The sequence below is a fragment of the Schistocerca serialis genome, chromosome 9 (genome assembly GCF_023864345.2).
Source record: "Schistocerca serialis cubense isolate TAMUIC-IGC-003099 chromosome 9, iqSchSeri2.2, whole genome shotgun sequence".
Taxonomy (NCBI): domain Eukaryota; kingdom Metazoa; phylum Arthropoda; class Insecta; order Orthoptera; family Acrididae; genus Schistocerca; species Schistocerca serialis.
Genome location: NC_064646.1, coordinates 345006530 through 345023534, shown reverse-complemented (window position 1 = coordinate 345023534; position 17005 = coordinate 345006530). Strand labels below are relative to the sequence as shown.

At 41.5% G+C, this 17005-nt stretch overlaps 1 protein-coding gene across 1 annotated transcript in view; it reads right to left on the bottom strand.

Moving 5' to 3' along the window:
* LOC126418783 (transcription termination factor 2) overlaps nucleotides 1-17005 on the bottom strand; it is a 307228-nt gene that overhangs the window by 245539 nt on the left and 44684 nt on the right. Inside the window, exons 3-4 of the mRNA XM_050085715.1 lie at nucleotides 13878-14021; nucleotides 7323-7463 (exon numbers count right to left, since the gene is read on the bottom strand). Of these exons, the coding sequence (XP_049941672.1) occupies nucleotides 7323-7463; nucleotides 13878-14021 (285 nt within the window). The remainder of the gene's footprint in view (nucleotides 1-7322; nucleotides 7464-13877; nucleotides 14022-17005) is intronic.

Sequence of the window (17005 nt, the reverse complement as noted above, 5' to 3'; positions counted from 1 at the left end):
GTGTGTGTGTGTGAGTGTGTGTGTGTGTGTGTGTGTGTGTGTGGCTTCATGGGTGCACATTTGTTATCATTTGTTACAGCAAATATAGCAACACTAATGTAGTAAATATTCACTGATAATCTGCACGATTTGCTCCAAACAGAGGATGTTTCAAAAAAATTCACCCAATTTCACATGACTACTTCTACATGAATGAAGACAGAAACTCGAGGTAAATTTTAACATTCACACTGAAACAGAAGGTCTCTCTTGGCGTCAGTTGTAAGATGCTTGTCCATACAGTTGTCAGCAGTGGGACCCTGGCACAGCAAGAGCTGTCACTTATTCTAAATGATAATTAATTGAAACCCTCAGCTGCTGACAGGTGTTGTTGCTATACCTCGATGGGGACAGCTAAAAATGTGTGCCCCGACCGCGACTCGAACCCAGGATCTCCTGCTTACATGGTAGATGCTCTGTCCATCTGAGCCACCGAGGACACAGATGAATAGTGCGACTGCAGGGACTTATCCCTTGCACGCTTCCCGTGAGACCCACATTCCCAACTGTCCACAGTTCTACACATGTAATGTACCTAACAGATATTTGCCCATCCACTCATTACTCGCGCACACTTTGGCGATTCCCGCAAGAGTTCAGGCAACCCGTGCGCATTCACACAGACAAAAGTCAATGGCTGGGTAGCCTTTAACTATATATATGAAGATAGTAACTGTTCTCGAGAGAACAGATACCATTGATGACCATGCAGCTTCTCTGGAATAAATGATAATTAATTGAAAGCCTCAGCTGCCGACAGGTGTTGTGGGCAAATATCTGTTAGGTACATTACATATGTAGAACTGTGGACAGTTGGGAATGTGGGTCTCACAGGAAGCGTGCAAGGGATAAGTCCCTGCACTCGCACTATTCATCTGTGTCCTCGATGGCTCAGATGGATAGAGCATCTGCCATGTAAGCAGGAGGTAGCGGGTTCGAGTCCCGGCCGGGGCACACATTTTCAACTGTCCCCATCGAGGTATATCAACAACACCTGTCGGCAGCTGAGGGTTTCAGTTAATTATCATTACTCTAGAGAAGTTGCACTGTCATCAATGGTATCTGTTCTTTCGAGAACAGTTACTATCTTCAGATATATGTCACTTATTCATTGCTAAATGCAAGTTGAAATACAGATTGCAATAACACAGAAAAAAGTATTTTGTACTTTTCTTTTTTACAGTTGTGGTTCAGTAGATCCTCCTCCAACTCAAAGCGTTTGGCAGTGACACCACCAAGTTTCAACACACTGGTTGTTTATGTGTGAAGAAATCAATGCGGCACCCTCATGTAGAGTGCATCCAACAGAATTCTGCACACAGTCCACATAAGTCCACTCATTGTGCCAGCCAAGAGTTTAGGCATTCCTCATACATCTGTCTATTGAATTTTGTCGTGACATTTGTGTTTTAAACCATATAGGATTCAATTGCAACAAGCTTTCATTATGCTGATAAACAACAATGTCTTTAGTTTCGTGAATTCATTCTGGGCATGGAGATGGAAGATGATAAATTCTAATAATGCTTAGTTTTCGTTCCATTTATGTGGAATAGTGAACCATCACGTAATAAGATTACAAGGAACACTGCAGCCATATATCACTCTCCAGTGTGAGAGAGAATCTGCAAAGATTCAAGTGGTTTTCACAGGTCCCCAAGAAAAGATTTTGGGACCCACTCTACTTTCCATGAAGCACAGTTACAGGAGTCAAATAGCTGAATACGCACGAGATCTGGCTTTTTCCACCATTACAAAAACATGTTGAAAATTTAATATTTCAGCTGAATAGAGAATTTCTTATCAACAAGCATCTCAGTGATGGATCAGCCTTTAATATCTCCCTCCCTCCAGCGTCACTTAAGCATATGCCCCTTTTTTTGTAATGGTTTGTGAGACTCCATCTATGTCCCCCCCCCCCCCCCCTTTCAAGAATTTTGAGTGAAGTGCAACACCTCAAAGCTGCAGCAGAAAACCCTAGAAAATTCTGGTCCTACATAAAATTACAAAGTGAGCCTAAGGCTTCCGTCCAGTTACTCGTACACCAGTCTGGTGTGGCAGTGGAAGATAGCAACACAAAAGCTGAAGTTTAAATTTCACATTTTAAAAAACCGTTCATGCAGAAGAATCATACAAACTTATCATTACTTGATTACTGCATAGACTACCATATGGTGGACATAGTAATAGGCACCCCTGATGCAGGGAAACAACTGGAAGAGTTAAAAACAAATAAATTGCAAAGTCTGGATGTAACCCTACTGTTTACAAAGAGTACCGTATTTACTCGAATCTAAGCCGCACTCGAATCTAAATCGCACCTGAAAAATGAGACTCTAAATCAAGGAAAAAAAAAATTCCCGAATCTAAGCCGCACCTGAAATTTGAGACTCGAAATTCAGAGGGAGAGAAAAGTTTTAGGCTGCACCTCCAAACCAAAACAAAGTTGGTCCATTGTAATATGAGAGAGAATTTAAATCGAATGAATGACGATACAGCTACAGTAGTTTGGTTCGAGTCGTAAGCTTAGCAGTTAAGCTTAACCAGGTAGCCACTGCTATGTGTCAGGTGCTCCGTCCGTATTTATACGGGTACCCTTCCCTTTTCACGTGCTTCATCTGGTTTGAATTGATTGCTTATTTTTCTTTGATCTGATAAGTGCCGTTCTCTATGTTATAGGTGTTTACGTCACTCTAAGCTGAAAATGCATTACTGTACTGTGTCGTGCATTGTTTGTCGCATTCTGATAACGAGTATTTACGACCTGTCGCCGCTCGCGGCATAGCTTGCTTTTGTGCGCGCTACCGCCACCTACAATTTTTTTTTTTTTAAAAAAAAGGAGGAATCGCCTCATTAGCGAAACAATGGTAAGAGACTGCTATTTGTTGTTACTTACACTGCTGCTTTCTTTGATAATGATCAACAAGAACCAAATAATAGACTGCGTATGATAGAAGATCTTCTGAATGGGAGTTTAGCAAAAATTATTCTCCGTTTGAAAATCTTTGCAGACACCTCTTTAGTACATTACATTCTGCACAGAAATTAGTCATTGTAGATTTAAAAATCTAGTCAATTGCCGTGATTCACTTCTGACTGTACCACTATTAGGCATAAGAATAGTACAATAGTACAATTAGGCAGACAGGATTTAAATGAGATAGCAGCAAACACAAAAGAATACATGGCAAAATGTTTATATTCATATTATTCTAATGGTGAAGAGAATAGTGCATGTGATTCACAATTCATAAAAGTTCCTTTTAGCAATCACCTCTTCTCACAGGTAGGAAAAAATTCAGAACGTAGAGTTGGCCATATTGACAAACATCCCAACAGTCTTGCCAGTCTGATTTTCGTAGTACATTGAAATGCTGCTACATTCGAAGATGCACAATACGTAATTTGTATTTACTTCGTTGGATAATGTATGAAAATGCAGTGGTCGAAACTTGGGGCGGAGGAAAAAGCTCGTCTTCCACCTTTTTTTTAAATTTACACTCCTGGAAATTGAAATAAGAACACCGTGAATCCATTGTCCCAGGAAGGGGAAACTTTATTGACACATTCCTGGGGTCAGATACATCACATGATCATACTGACAGAACCACAGGCACATAGACACAGGCAACAGAGCATGCACAATGTCGGCACTAGTACAGTGTATATCCACCTTTCGCAGCAATGCAGGCTGCTATTCTCCCATGGAGACGATCGTAGAGATGCTGGATGTAGTCCTGTGGAACGGCTTGCCATGCCATTTCCACCTGGCGCCTCAGTTGGACCAGCGTTCGTGCTGGACGTGCAGACCGCGTGAGACGACGCTTCATCCAGTCCCAAACATGCTCAATGGGGGACAGATCCGGAGATCTTGCTGGCCAGGGTAGTTGACTTACACCTTCTAGAGCACGTTGGGTGGCATGGGATACATGCGGACGTGCATTGCCCTGTTGGAACAGCAAGTTCCCTTGCCGGTCTAGGAATGGTAGAACGATGGGTTCGATGACGGTTTGGATGTACCGTGCACTATTCAGTGTCCCCTCGACGATCACCAGTGGTGTACGGTCAGTGTAGGAGATCGCTCCCCACACCATGATGCCGGGTGTTGGCCCTGTGTGCCTCGGTCGTATGCAGTCCTGATTGTGGCGCTCACCTGCACGGCACCAAACACGCATACGACCATCATTGGCACCAAGGCAGAAGCGACTCTCATCGCTGAAGACGACACGTCTCCATTCGTCCCTCCATTCACGCCTGTCGCGACACCACTGGAGGCGGGCTGCACGATGTTGGGGCGTGAGCGGAAGACGGCCTAACGGTGTGTGGGACCGTAGCCCAGCTTCATGGAGACGGTTGCAAATGGTCCTCGCCGATACCCCAGGAGCAACAGTGTCCCTAATTTGCTGGGAAGTGGCGGTGCGGTCCCCTATGGCACTGCGTAGGATCCTACGGTCTTGGCGTGCATCCGTGCGTCGCTGCGGTCCGGTCCCAGGTCGACGGGCACGTGCACCTTCCGCCGACCACTGGCGACAACATCGATGTACTGTGGAGACCTCACGCCCCACGTGTTGAGCAATTCGGCGGTACGTCCACCCGGCCTCCCGCATGCCCACTATACGCCCTCGCTCAAAGTCCGTCAACTGCACATACGGTTCACGTCCACGCTGTTGCGGCATGCTACCAGTGTTAAAGACTGCGATGGAGCTCCGTATGCCACGGCAAACTGGCTGACACTGACGGCGGCGGTGCACAAATGCTGCGCAGCTAGCGCCATTCGACGGCCAACACCGCGGTTCCTGGTGTGTCCGCTGTGCCGTGCGTGTGATCATTGCTTGTACAGCCCTCTCGCAGTGTCCGGAGCAAGTATGGTGGGTCTGACACACCGGTGTTAATGTGTTCTTTTTTCCATTTCCAGGAGTGTATTTACTGACGCAAAGGTTTTGGCGCCAGTATTTATCATTGTGCCTGCAAAGCATGCCCGTCTAGCGCTACATGTATTCGATGGCAGAAGTTAGTTGTGGCAGCACCTACCGATGTTTTTCAGAACTTCCGCTTACTTTGCACTCGATTATAAGCTGCAGGCGGTTTTTTGGATTACAAAAACCGGAAAAAAAGTGTGGCTTTGATTCGAGTAAATACGGTACTCTACAGCACTGTCCCCTTACTTAGCTTGCATTTATCACAAATCTCTTGCCCAGCACAATGGCCCAAGTACCTGGAAAAAAAGGGCACGTGATTCCCGTATACAATAAGGGTAAAAGATCAATACCCTTAACGTTGCTTTGCTGCAGAATTCTTGAACATATCCTCAGTCTGAATATAATAAATTTCCTCGAGACCAAAAAGTTTATGTCCACGAATCAGCATTGTTTCAGAAAGCATCGCTTGCGTGAAACTCAACTTTCCCTTTTCTCACATGGTATCTGGCGAACTATGAATGAAGGCCAACGGGAAGATTCCATATTTTTAGATTTCTGAAAGGCATTAGACATGGTGCCCCAATGCAGACTTAACGATGGTATGAGCATGTAGTAGTAGTTCCCAGATATGTGAATGAAAACATGGTCCAAGTGGGCTGTAGTCTCTCTATTATCCATACAGTTGGCCAATTTCAACTGTGGGTCATTTTCAAGCACAGATCTTAAGCCTACAGCTTCATTTTACATTGAAATGACACTGGAAGCTTAAGTTGAAATTGGCCAATTGCACGAATGTAAAGGGAATACAGCCTGCTTGGCTCATGTTTTCATTCTTAAAACAGGTTAAGGCTGTGGACTCCCACAAAAACAAAATTTTAATATGTGAGCAGTTTGGGGACTTCTTAAGTAACAGAATACAGTATTTTGTCCTCAACAGGAAGTGTTCATCATAGGTAAGGGTATTATCAGCAGTGCCCCAGAGAAGTGTGATATGACTGCTATTACTCTCCATATTCACAAATGATCTGGCGTACAGGATGTCTGCTAATGATGCTGTTGTGTACAAGACAGTGTCGAAGTTGAGTGACTGTAGGAGGATACAAGATTACTTGGACAAAATTTCTAGCTTGTGTGATGAATGGCAGCTGGCTCTAAATGTAGAAAAATGTAACTTAGAGCAGATGAGTAGGAAAACAAACCCCTAATTCCAGGTACAGCATTAGTATTGCCCTGCAAGACTGTAACATCATTTAAATATCTGGGCATAAAGTTGCAAAACGATATGAAATGTAACAAGCATATGAGGATTGTGATAGGTAAGGTGAATGACCAACTTTGGTTTATTGGGAGAATTTTAGGAAAGTGTGGTTCATCTGTAAAGGAGATTGCATACAGGGCACTAGTGTGACCTATTCTTGAGTACTGCTTGAGTGTTTGGGATCCATGTCCAGTCAAATTACAGGAAGACATTGACACAACCCACAGATAAAATAGAAATGGTGTGTGGCTAGGGCCTCCCGTCGGGTAGACCGTTCCCTGGTGCAAGTCTTTCGAGTTGATGCCACTTCGACGACTTGAGTGTCGATGGGAGTGAAATGATGATGATAAGTACAACACAACACCCAGTCCCTGAGCAAAGAAAATCTTCGACCCAGCCGGGAATCGAACCCAGGCCTTTAAGTATGACATTCCATCACGCTGACCCCTCAGCTACCAGGGGCGGGCAATTCACAGATGGGCTGCTATATTTGTTACCTGTATGTTCAAACAACATGCAAGTATTACGGAGATGCTTTGGGAACTCAAGTGGTAATTCTATTGCCATCATTTTGCATAAGGACCACGGAGATAGGGTACAAGAAATTAGTGTTCATACAGAGGCTTATCGAAAGTCATTTTTCCCCTAATTCTATTTGCAAGTATCACCCACTATGCACAGTGCGGTGGCTTGTAGAGTATGTATATAGATGTGGAATGCAATACACCAAGACATTACTGTCTGGATGTATGTTGTCCATCCAGTAGCAAGTCCAGTATCTTCATTGACATAGCAGGGTGCATACACAGACAGTGAAAAAAAATTTCCCGGATTATTCCCGGATATCCTGTTTAAAAAAATATACTTTTTACCTGCTAAGTGACAGTAGGTTTTCCGCAGATTTTTCCCTCGGAACTGTAAAACTTATCAATCCTTTGAATTATTAACATTTTATACACTGGTGTACAACTACCCAGGGGGGAAGGACAGTTTTGGAAAGACTTTTGATGAAAAAAAAGGAGAGACGTTTTGGAAAGACCGATGTGCAGTGAATGAGGAAACATAAAAATTACTTTTGTCAGTTTCTAAGTATACTGAATTCATACCTTAGTTTTTAGTATCCTATTCTGTAATGCAATCATCTGTGTTTTCAAAGTTTGTGGTGATTTCATTCCTTCAGGAATACTTTTTTCAGAAGATCCAGGTTCTCTTTTTGTTGAAAACTCCTCCTGTTTAATGACAGTGTCCTGTAAATGCAAAAAAAATGAATATTACTGTTACAACTGCTGCTGCTGCAACTGCTACTGCTACCACCACCACCACCACCACCAGTATATAATGCACTTCAAAATCAAGAAAGAATATTCAAGGAAATAGTAAGTACTGACTGCAACCAAGATTCAGATTACTATAAAGAGCTGCCAATAATCAATAATCAGATATGGAAACAAAACATGGCAAAAATTACTGAGGAAAAATGAAAACAAAAGATAAAAGTTACAAGGCAGCAACCCACCGACAATGAGGTTTCTAAAGTAAAAGAGCACATCAGGTAGCACATAAATGAAAATACGGAAATTGGCCACATACTTTCTGGATTAATCTTATCAGCAGCTGCCTTAATGAATTAAAGGAAACAGGGAACCTAAATATGGCTGGATGGACAGGTATTTCCAGTCCTCTTCTCTCAAATTTGAGTGCAGTAAGTAAATCACCATACTGCACCTTATTAATTAAATCCTGTAGAGCTAATAACTATAAAAATTATCCTGGTGTTTGACCTCATCCAAGCCTTTGATTGAACTTACCATTTCTTAGGTAGATGGAGCATTATTGATGGAACCTACAGAACATGACGTATGTAGAAATGAAAGAAGATTACACAGCTGTAAATATCATAGATGCCTGTTTCATATGACAAAGATTTTGTAAGTTATAAAGAGATATATCACAGAAAAATAAATAATACTCCACTGGCCAGGAAATTAAAAAAACTATTGGGACAACGTAAGTTAACTAAATCTGTTACATGTTGTCTGTTTAAAACAGATAATACATAAGAAATGGACTTAGTTGGAAACACACCAAGTGTTTAGAAATTTTGAGAAAGCCATCACCTGTGTGGACAGAAATATGAGCTGGAAGATAACGTACGATATCCAAAACATTTAATTATAGTCGGGCACAGTATCTCATTTAACACAACACTTGTAACAGATACCAGAAGAAGGATGTCACCTAAGACAAATACAAATCATGGAGTAAGATAAGGGTATACCACATCTCAAATGCTGTTTAACACCTACCCCCAATAATTTTGTATGAATTGCGGAGTTTGAAACCAGATGCACTTTAACATTCTACTCTATTCTTATACCAAGCAATAATTTAGAAAAATGCGCATAAAATGCAAACAGCAGGGTACCACCTGTACTACAAAGGTTCCAATTACAATTTAAAAATTTCAACTACCAGACTCTCATAATGGCATTCTCTGAAATCGGTCCAGTTTGATCAAAGGTCGACAATGATGGAATAATATTAGGGTTTGTTGTTGTGGTCTTCAGTCCTGAGACTGGTTTGATGCAGCTCTCCATGCTACTCTATCCTCTGCAAGCTTCTTCATCTCCCAGTATCTACTGCAACCTACATCCTTCTGAATCTGCTTGGTGTACCCATCTCTTGGTCTCCCTCTACGATTTTTACCCTCCACGCTGCCCTCCAATAGTAAATTGGTGATCCCTTGATGCCTCAGAACACGTCCTATCAACCGATCCCTTCTTCTAGTCAAGTTGTGCCACAAGCTTCTCTTCTCCCCAATCCTATTCATATATTAGGGTAAATCTTGTATTTTCAATACTTGGGAATGAAATTGCTTATCAGTAAGGAATGAAAATGCCCCTAATGAAATTTTATAAAGTGCTGATAAGCACAATGTTGTCATGTGGGATAAAGGGCCAGGCATAAAGACCTAAGCAAAGACAAACATGGCGTGAAGTTTTTCAGGACAGTAAAAGTTACAAAATAGCAGATAAAATCAGAAATTACTGTGTACTGAAGAGACTGGGATGTTAACAATAACTAAAAGATCTGCCAATTTTTGAGACCAAGGTACAAAAGAAAGCATTTTGTTACAGTCCTCCATGAAGAACATCTGTGGGAGGGCTGTAGACAAGGTGGTTAGAACAGATCAGAGCATGTCAGCCCACACTTGGTAAGGAGAAAATGAAGATAAAGACTAAGAAGAAGAAAAACAACAATTTTACTCCCTTACAGTGACCTCTCCAGTCTTTGATTCAAACTAATTAACAATAATACATGTATATACTACTAAAATTAATAGCAGTAGATACATGTAACAACTGAGGTTATATTTTTCTGTCTCTCTTGCAAGTCCTACATACAGCAAAATCTGTAATGGGGAAGACAGACTGACAGGAAGCTGCCACAACTGCTACTCACAATTCAAGCAAAAGTTGTGTTACTGGATTAAGAGTCATGAATATTTTCTTTTAAATAATGAAAATGGTTTTTATTCATCACGAAAATTGTAATTACTTCACAAACAGATGGTAAGCCTTTCGAATACTATTTTGGAGATAGTATGTAGAAGCACGTTTGATGTCTCAAAACTAGACTAATCTGTACACTGTACATTGGCAATATCTGGTGAGATGAATGAATTCCAACCTGCATGTTCTGAATATTCTTTAGACCAACATCTTCTGATTTCAAAGACAGCAGTGATCCATATTGATTTGAAGCACCTGCGAATTCGTCACATACTTTTGTTCTTACATCTTCTTGCTTCACCAATGGTGTCTCAAAAATTGAAATGTTTCTCTTAAGTACTAACAATTCTACTACTACTACTACTACTACTACTACTACCACCACCACCACCACCACCACCACCGCCACCACCACCATGTTGCACACATAAGACAATGGGAGGTGGGGCAATGGAAAGTGGCAACAAGCAGTGTATCCCATGACACTCCAACCAATAGTGTCATTCTGTCGCATCTGTCAGTAGCATGTGTAAATATTTATCATTTATTTTGATGCTAGTTTATTTATGGTAAAGGCGCGTAGCCACTGTTGTGTTCATAACAAGTAGCATAAAGCAAACAACAAATGTTACATTAAGAAGTGACAGCAATAGTTTTCGAAGCATATAATAAACATTTTTCAAGTGAGAGTCAATAGCAGATATAATAGCCAAATGTGGCACTCATCCCAGCATTACCAGATATCAGGGTAGGGAACGGCTGGTGTGTGTGTGTGTGTGTGTGTGTGTGTGTGTGTGTGTGTCAGAGAGAGAATGACAGGGGGGGTGGGGGGGGTGGGGGGAGATATCTCTTGAGCCATCTCGTTACATGCAAACCATCACTAATTGTACTATTACTGACGGCACACTTGTTAGTGTTAACAAGAGAGAGCCTCAGCGTATCAAGCTCCCAAGTGTGCAGTGTGTAGCATCCTGCATGTAGGCCTAGGCCTAGCCTGTCTCAGCTCTACTCAGTCCTTCTTGAAGGTACCCAGAACAGCATGACATTTCATTGACTATTGTGGTTTGGCATTTTTTTGGTCAGTAAATTTTCTCCGGAAGTACCGTGATGTTAGCGCTGTTTACAATTTATTGTTTGTTCATGGTATGAAGGATGTTCACAGACCTGACGACTGTTTCCACAAAAACAGTGAGTCTAGCGATCTATCATCAGAAGTGTTTAAAAATGAATGGGAATGACAGAAGAGAGAGATAAGATTTCTCAATATACATTATGCAGTCACATAAGCGATGGGTACAGCAAATTTGTTGAGAAACAACACCAACAGTACCATGCAGAAAGGATTTAAAAATTTAGTTGACAATGAAAGAGCACAAAATCACAATAGTCGACAGACCAGATTCATTGTTCTGTACATCAAAAAGCACTTTGTGCTAAACCTGCAGGCATGCAGCACATGGGGAAATTAGTTGTATAAATAACAAAATTTCTGAAGTCGCACACATTGCTCCACTGTCGGTTAATATAGTTTTTGATGCAACTGAACAAAAAGTATGGAAACTTTATATATTACAACAAAGTGTGTTGGTTAAGCCAAGGGGCATGCCTGGAATGATTTTTCAATTTAAAAGTCACTATCGTTGAATTTATAAAGGAAAAAGGAGTGCAGCCGCAACAACAATCAGAACATCTGGAATGGATTGTAGATCTCACATTTTAAGTGGACTGGGCTGTACACTGCCCACAGTAAGACACTGACAGGTGGGAAAATCATGTTATACAAGGCACACATTCTGACAAACACAATCAAATTCCCAAAGTCCACTGCCATTAAAGACAGTGCGAGGTTTGAAGAATTCATCAGGGCCTCAAAAGAATTAAAAGGATAGATTCCTAAATGCTTCAAGATAACTGCCAACCTTCAATCTGTTTTCGAGCTTTTTTTGAGACCATTTGCCATTTCAGCTGGAAGCACCCATGTGCATATGCAGATTTTTTTGTGTCATCAGTCTTCTGACTGGTTTCATGCTGTCCATCTCAAATTCCTCTCCTGTGCCAACATTGTCATCTCAGAGTAGCAACCTACACTATGTGATCAAAAGTATCCTGACACCTGGCTGAAAATGACTTACAAGTTAGTGGCGCCCCTCCATCGGTAATGCTGGAATTCAGTATGGTGTTGGCCCACCATTAGCCTTGATGACAGCTTCCACTCTTTAAGGCATATGTTCAATAAGGTGCTGAATGGCAGCCCATTCTTCATGGAGTGCTGCACTGAGGAGAGGTATCGATGTCGGTCAGCGAGGCCGAGCACGATGTCAGCGTTCCAAATAATAGGTCAGGCCTCTGTGCAGGCCAGTCTATTACAGGGATGTTATTGTCATGTAACCACTGTGCCACAAGCCGTGCATTATGAACAGGTGCTCGATTGTGTTGGAAGATGCAATCGCCATCCCCGAACAGCTCCTCGACAATGTGAAGCAAGAAGGTGCTTAAAACATCAATATAGGTCCGTCTGTGATAGTGCCACGCAAAACAACAAGGGGTGCAAGCCCCCACTATGAAAAACACGACCACACCATAACACCACCGTCTCCAAATTTTACTGTTGGCACTACACATGCTGGCAGATGACATTCGCCAGGCATTCATACCGTGTACTACGATTCGTCAGTCCACACGTTTTTCCACTGTTCAATCATCCAATGTTTACGATCCTTACACCAAGTGAGGCGTTGTTTGGCATTTACCGGTGTGATGTGTGGCTTATGAGCAGCCGTTCGACCATAAAATCCAAGTTTTCTCACCTCCCACCTAACTGTCATAGTACTTGCAGTGGAGCCTGATGCAGTTTGGAATTCCTGTGTAATGGTCTGGATAGATATCTGCCTATTACACATTACGACCCTCTTCAACTGTTGGCGGTCTTTGTCAGTCAACAGACCAGGTCGGTCTGTACGCTTTTGTGCTGTACGTGTCCCTTTACATTTCCACTTCACTATCACATTGTGAACAGTGGCCCTAGGGATGTTTAGGAGAGTGGAAATCTCGCATACAAATGTATGACACAAGTGACAACCAATCACCTGACCACATTTGATGTCCACGAGTTCCACGGAGCACCCCATTCTGCTCTCTCATGATGTCTAATGACTACTGAGTTCGCTGATATGGAGTACCTGGCAGTAGGTGGCAGCACAATGCACCTAGAATCAAAAATGTATGGTTTTGGGAGTGTCCAGATACTTTTGATCACACAGTGTATTGTCCTCAATTATCTGTTGGATGTATCCCAGTCAGTGTCTTGCTCTACAGTTTTCACCCTCTACTGCTCCCTCTAGTGCCATGGGAATTATTTCCTAAAGTCTTAATACAGGTTCTATTGTCCTCTCCCTTCTTCTTGTCAGTCATTTCCTACTTTATCAATTCACCTATTTCTCAACATTCTTCTGTAGCATCACATCTCAAATGCTTCTATTCTCTTCTGTTCCAATTTTCCCACATTCCATGTCTCACTCCCATACAATGCTGTGCTCCAAATGTACACTCTTAGAAATTTCTTGCTGAAATGTATATCTATGTTTGATATTACTAGACCTTTCTTGGCCAGGAATACCCTTTTAGCCAGTGCCTGTCCGTGTTTTATGTAACAGTTTAATCTGCAAGGTAACCCCTGTTTTAGTGACAAATCCTTTCACAATAAAGCTGTCCAGTATATCTACAGTGCTTTCCTACGGTCTCCATAATGATGCTGCAAAAGCTGTACGCTATTCTGATCAACGTGTGTGTGTGTGTGTGTGTGTGTGTGTGTGTGTGTGTGTGTGTGTGTCAAAAGTCACTGGAATTGTCTGTGTTTATCCATATGCCAACAGCTTGTACCAGATAAAAATTATGTCTTAAGAGTGCTAAAAATAATTAAAAATACTGAAAATCTGTTTTGTTTTTTATTTACGTTGTTGAGCAATGTGAAATATAAAACCAAGTCATATGCAGCGTGTTCTCAGTTTCTCTCTTCCCTCACCTCACACTCAGACAGCAAAAAATCTGATTACGTGACGAGAGAGGTCGGAGGCACCAAAAGACTTTTAAATAGCACTGCTTATCACAAAAATAAATTTCTCATCCTTATAGAACACAATAATTTCTTACCTTTGTATGCTCAGATTTCTTCTCCAAAAAACTTCCTTGCCATTTTGTAGCCAGCGGATATAAAATTTCATCTGATACATTTCCTTCTGATTCAGATACATTTTCTTCTTCTGTTGCTGTATTCTCTTCTTTCACTGACACGGCCTAAAAATGAGTAATTAGTGGTGCTATTAGGTAACTGCCGCTTTTGCTGGTATTACTAGTACAGAATGTTGAGATTCCCCTATTACATTTCAAAGCACCACTGGAAATTTGGAAATGCACGATTTCACTAGGTAAATGTACACACGTCAAACATACAAACTAAGGTGGCCACATACTTATTAGGTAATATTTCACACAACTAAATTAAAAAATTTTAAAACATAATCAATGACCACAAAAATGAAAAAGAAATGGGAAGGAAAAAATGCTTCCTTAAATAATTGTGCATGGAATCACATTTTGTCTCTGTACTTTGAATTTTCTTCTAGTTATGACAATTTCATGATTATGTAATCTGTGATGATAAGATAATTTCATTTTGAATGAATGCCTACCTCTTCTCTTTAGACATTGCTTCTAATCCCAAATTTTCTTGCTTCACAGACAGTGTAACTTTTAAGTCAATTATATCAAAAGAAAATTCAGTTCAGGCAACAACTAAATTAATTACCAGAAGTGTTGGCTGTGTTTCAGGAGGTGAATAGTGGTGTTCTAGTTGCAGTATGGAAATACACATGGAGAAGTAAGAGAGAGGCACTAATTAGCTTATGGATCTAATAGTTACTAGGTTAGGTAATAGTTACTAGGTTAGGAAGGTGAGAGAGATGAGGTGAGAAAGCGTCTGTGTGTGTGTGATCGAGTGCGTGCATGCTCAATAACAATGTTATCAACAGCCTTAAAGAAACTGTTTGAAACAAATGTGGTTACAATGTGTAAAACTTGAGATAAAATACCATCTCATTTAAAGTCATGTCCATGTGCAGAATTTCAGTATCACTCAAATCACAGGGTCAATGTTCTGATGCCCACCAAAAAGGTGGATAGAACAATAAAGAAGAAGTTAACATAAGAATGTAAGGAAACATGACTGAGTTACAATTTACATAGTGCCAAGATAAAATAGCCATCCTGGCACAAATTAAAACGCATAGGTTATAATTCAGGAAGCAGCTAAGAAATTTTAAATAATCTTAAAATGTGAATTTGCCTCATTTCTAGGCACACTGAAGGGCAGATGAGCTGGTAAATTGCCTTCTCGGCTGAAAATAAAACAATCAGTTTCAATGTGGTGTACACGAATCTGTATGCCACAAGTACTACACATTGGAGGGATCTCTCACCAGACCACAAAAAGTCATGCACCAATGAATAATGTCCTCTCTGCAGAGAAGTGAGATGGACTTCATCCTGTTTAAGTGTGCGGAGGGAGATACACCATCATCAAGAATTTGCCTTTATCTGCTGCAGCTTACTGTTAACTACTTCAGGCCACCCTTCTTCCCTCTGGAACCTAGCTTTGTACATCAACAGTATGGCAACAGCATTTAGAGTGATGACAAACCGAATCGGAGTATTTTCACACTTTTTCAATGGCTGCCACATTTATTAATTTTTCCATGAATTCTCATGTAGCCCAGTATTAAGGAAAATGGCACTTACATTCCCAGTCTTTGTAGGGGAGAAAGGAGTCACAGACACCCAGCACAACATTTTGTGTGATACATGAATTTTATAGCTAAAAAACCACTCGGGATGTCAAAGAAAATTATGAATTCTAAATACGAATACATCTCATCTCTTACTGTGCACTTGAAATCTTATGCAATCTCACACCAAATGGCAAACAATGGTCATTGCAAAAGTCATCGCAACTATTTTCTACCTTGAGGGGTAACGAAATAAAAAATTCTGAAATATGCAAATCGAAGGTTAGTTCATATGTAAACATTATATGTAGGGAGATGGATGAGCGCAAACACACTGCCATAAAGATATGAGAAAAAAAGAGGAAAAAAGTTTGTCATTGTAAACATGTTTTACTGTCAGTTGCAACAGTACAAAATAATACATTAGAAACTACATGCATCCCATGGCCTGCCCAAGAATCCACAGTAATATGATGTGTCGTTAGATGGCAGTCCTTTTCAGGAGAATGATGCATGAAAAAAGACCACGGTGGGAGTTGAGCACCCATTCAGGATGGATGTTACCCGACTTGAACAGCGCTCTTAAATAAACATTCCAATTCACAAGGAAAGGAATGTGCTACAGTGTCACAAGAAGCTTGTGGAAACAGTAGGAAATGCTACTTTACCATAAGGAATTGTTGCTTACTGCGTAGCTGCATTCAGGTGTGGCAGAGCTGCAAAGGTTGATTTGTACCAATCCGGGCAGCCTGAGTGTGTGCATTGACTGTGCTCATACTGAGATCAATTTATGCTTGGAGAACGACAGAAGATGGATGCTGCTGGAATTACTGCACCATACTGGTATTGAGAAGACAACAATCTACAGGATTTTACGTGACAAGCTACACATGCATAAAGTTGCTGCAAAGTGCGTGCTTCTTTTTTTGTTTTGTGGTTTTAGGGTGCACAACTACAATGGTCATTAGCGCCCAGACTAAAAGTTAGGAATGCACCGCAAGGCACAAGGTTAAAACAGCAACTAAAAGGGACAATACTATAAAAGGCATAGACAGGCAGAGGATTAAAAACAGCATAATCAAATGTTCTTAGACAGGTGTGTCAAGTAGATAAAACGAAGAACGCGAGCAGCTGCTCCTGGGTCATCCACTAAAATGGCATCCAGAGTACATGGCAGGCCAAGATCAAGACGCAGTATATTAAAATCCGGACAGGACGTTAAAATGTGGCGGACCGTCAGCAATTGCCCACACGGGCAGAACGGCGCCGGCGCAGCCGTCAGCAGATGGCGATGGCTGAACCGGCAGTGTCCAATTTGTAACCGGGCCAAAACGACCTCCTCCCGAGAAGGGCGTGAGGAGGACGGCCAAGCCGCGGGAAGAGGTTTCAAGGCCCGAAGCTTGTTGTCCGTAAGTGCAGCCCAATCGGCATGCCACAGCGATAAAATGCGCCGACAAATGACCCTGCTACAATCTGATGAAGGGACACAACAAGAAG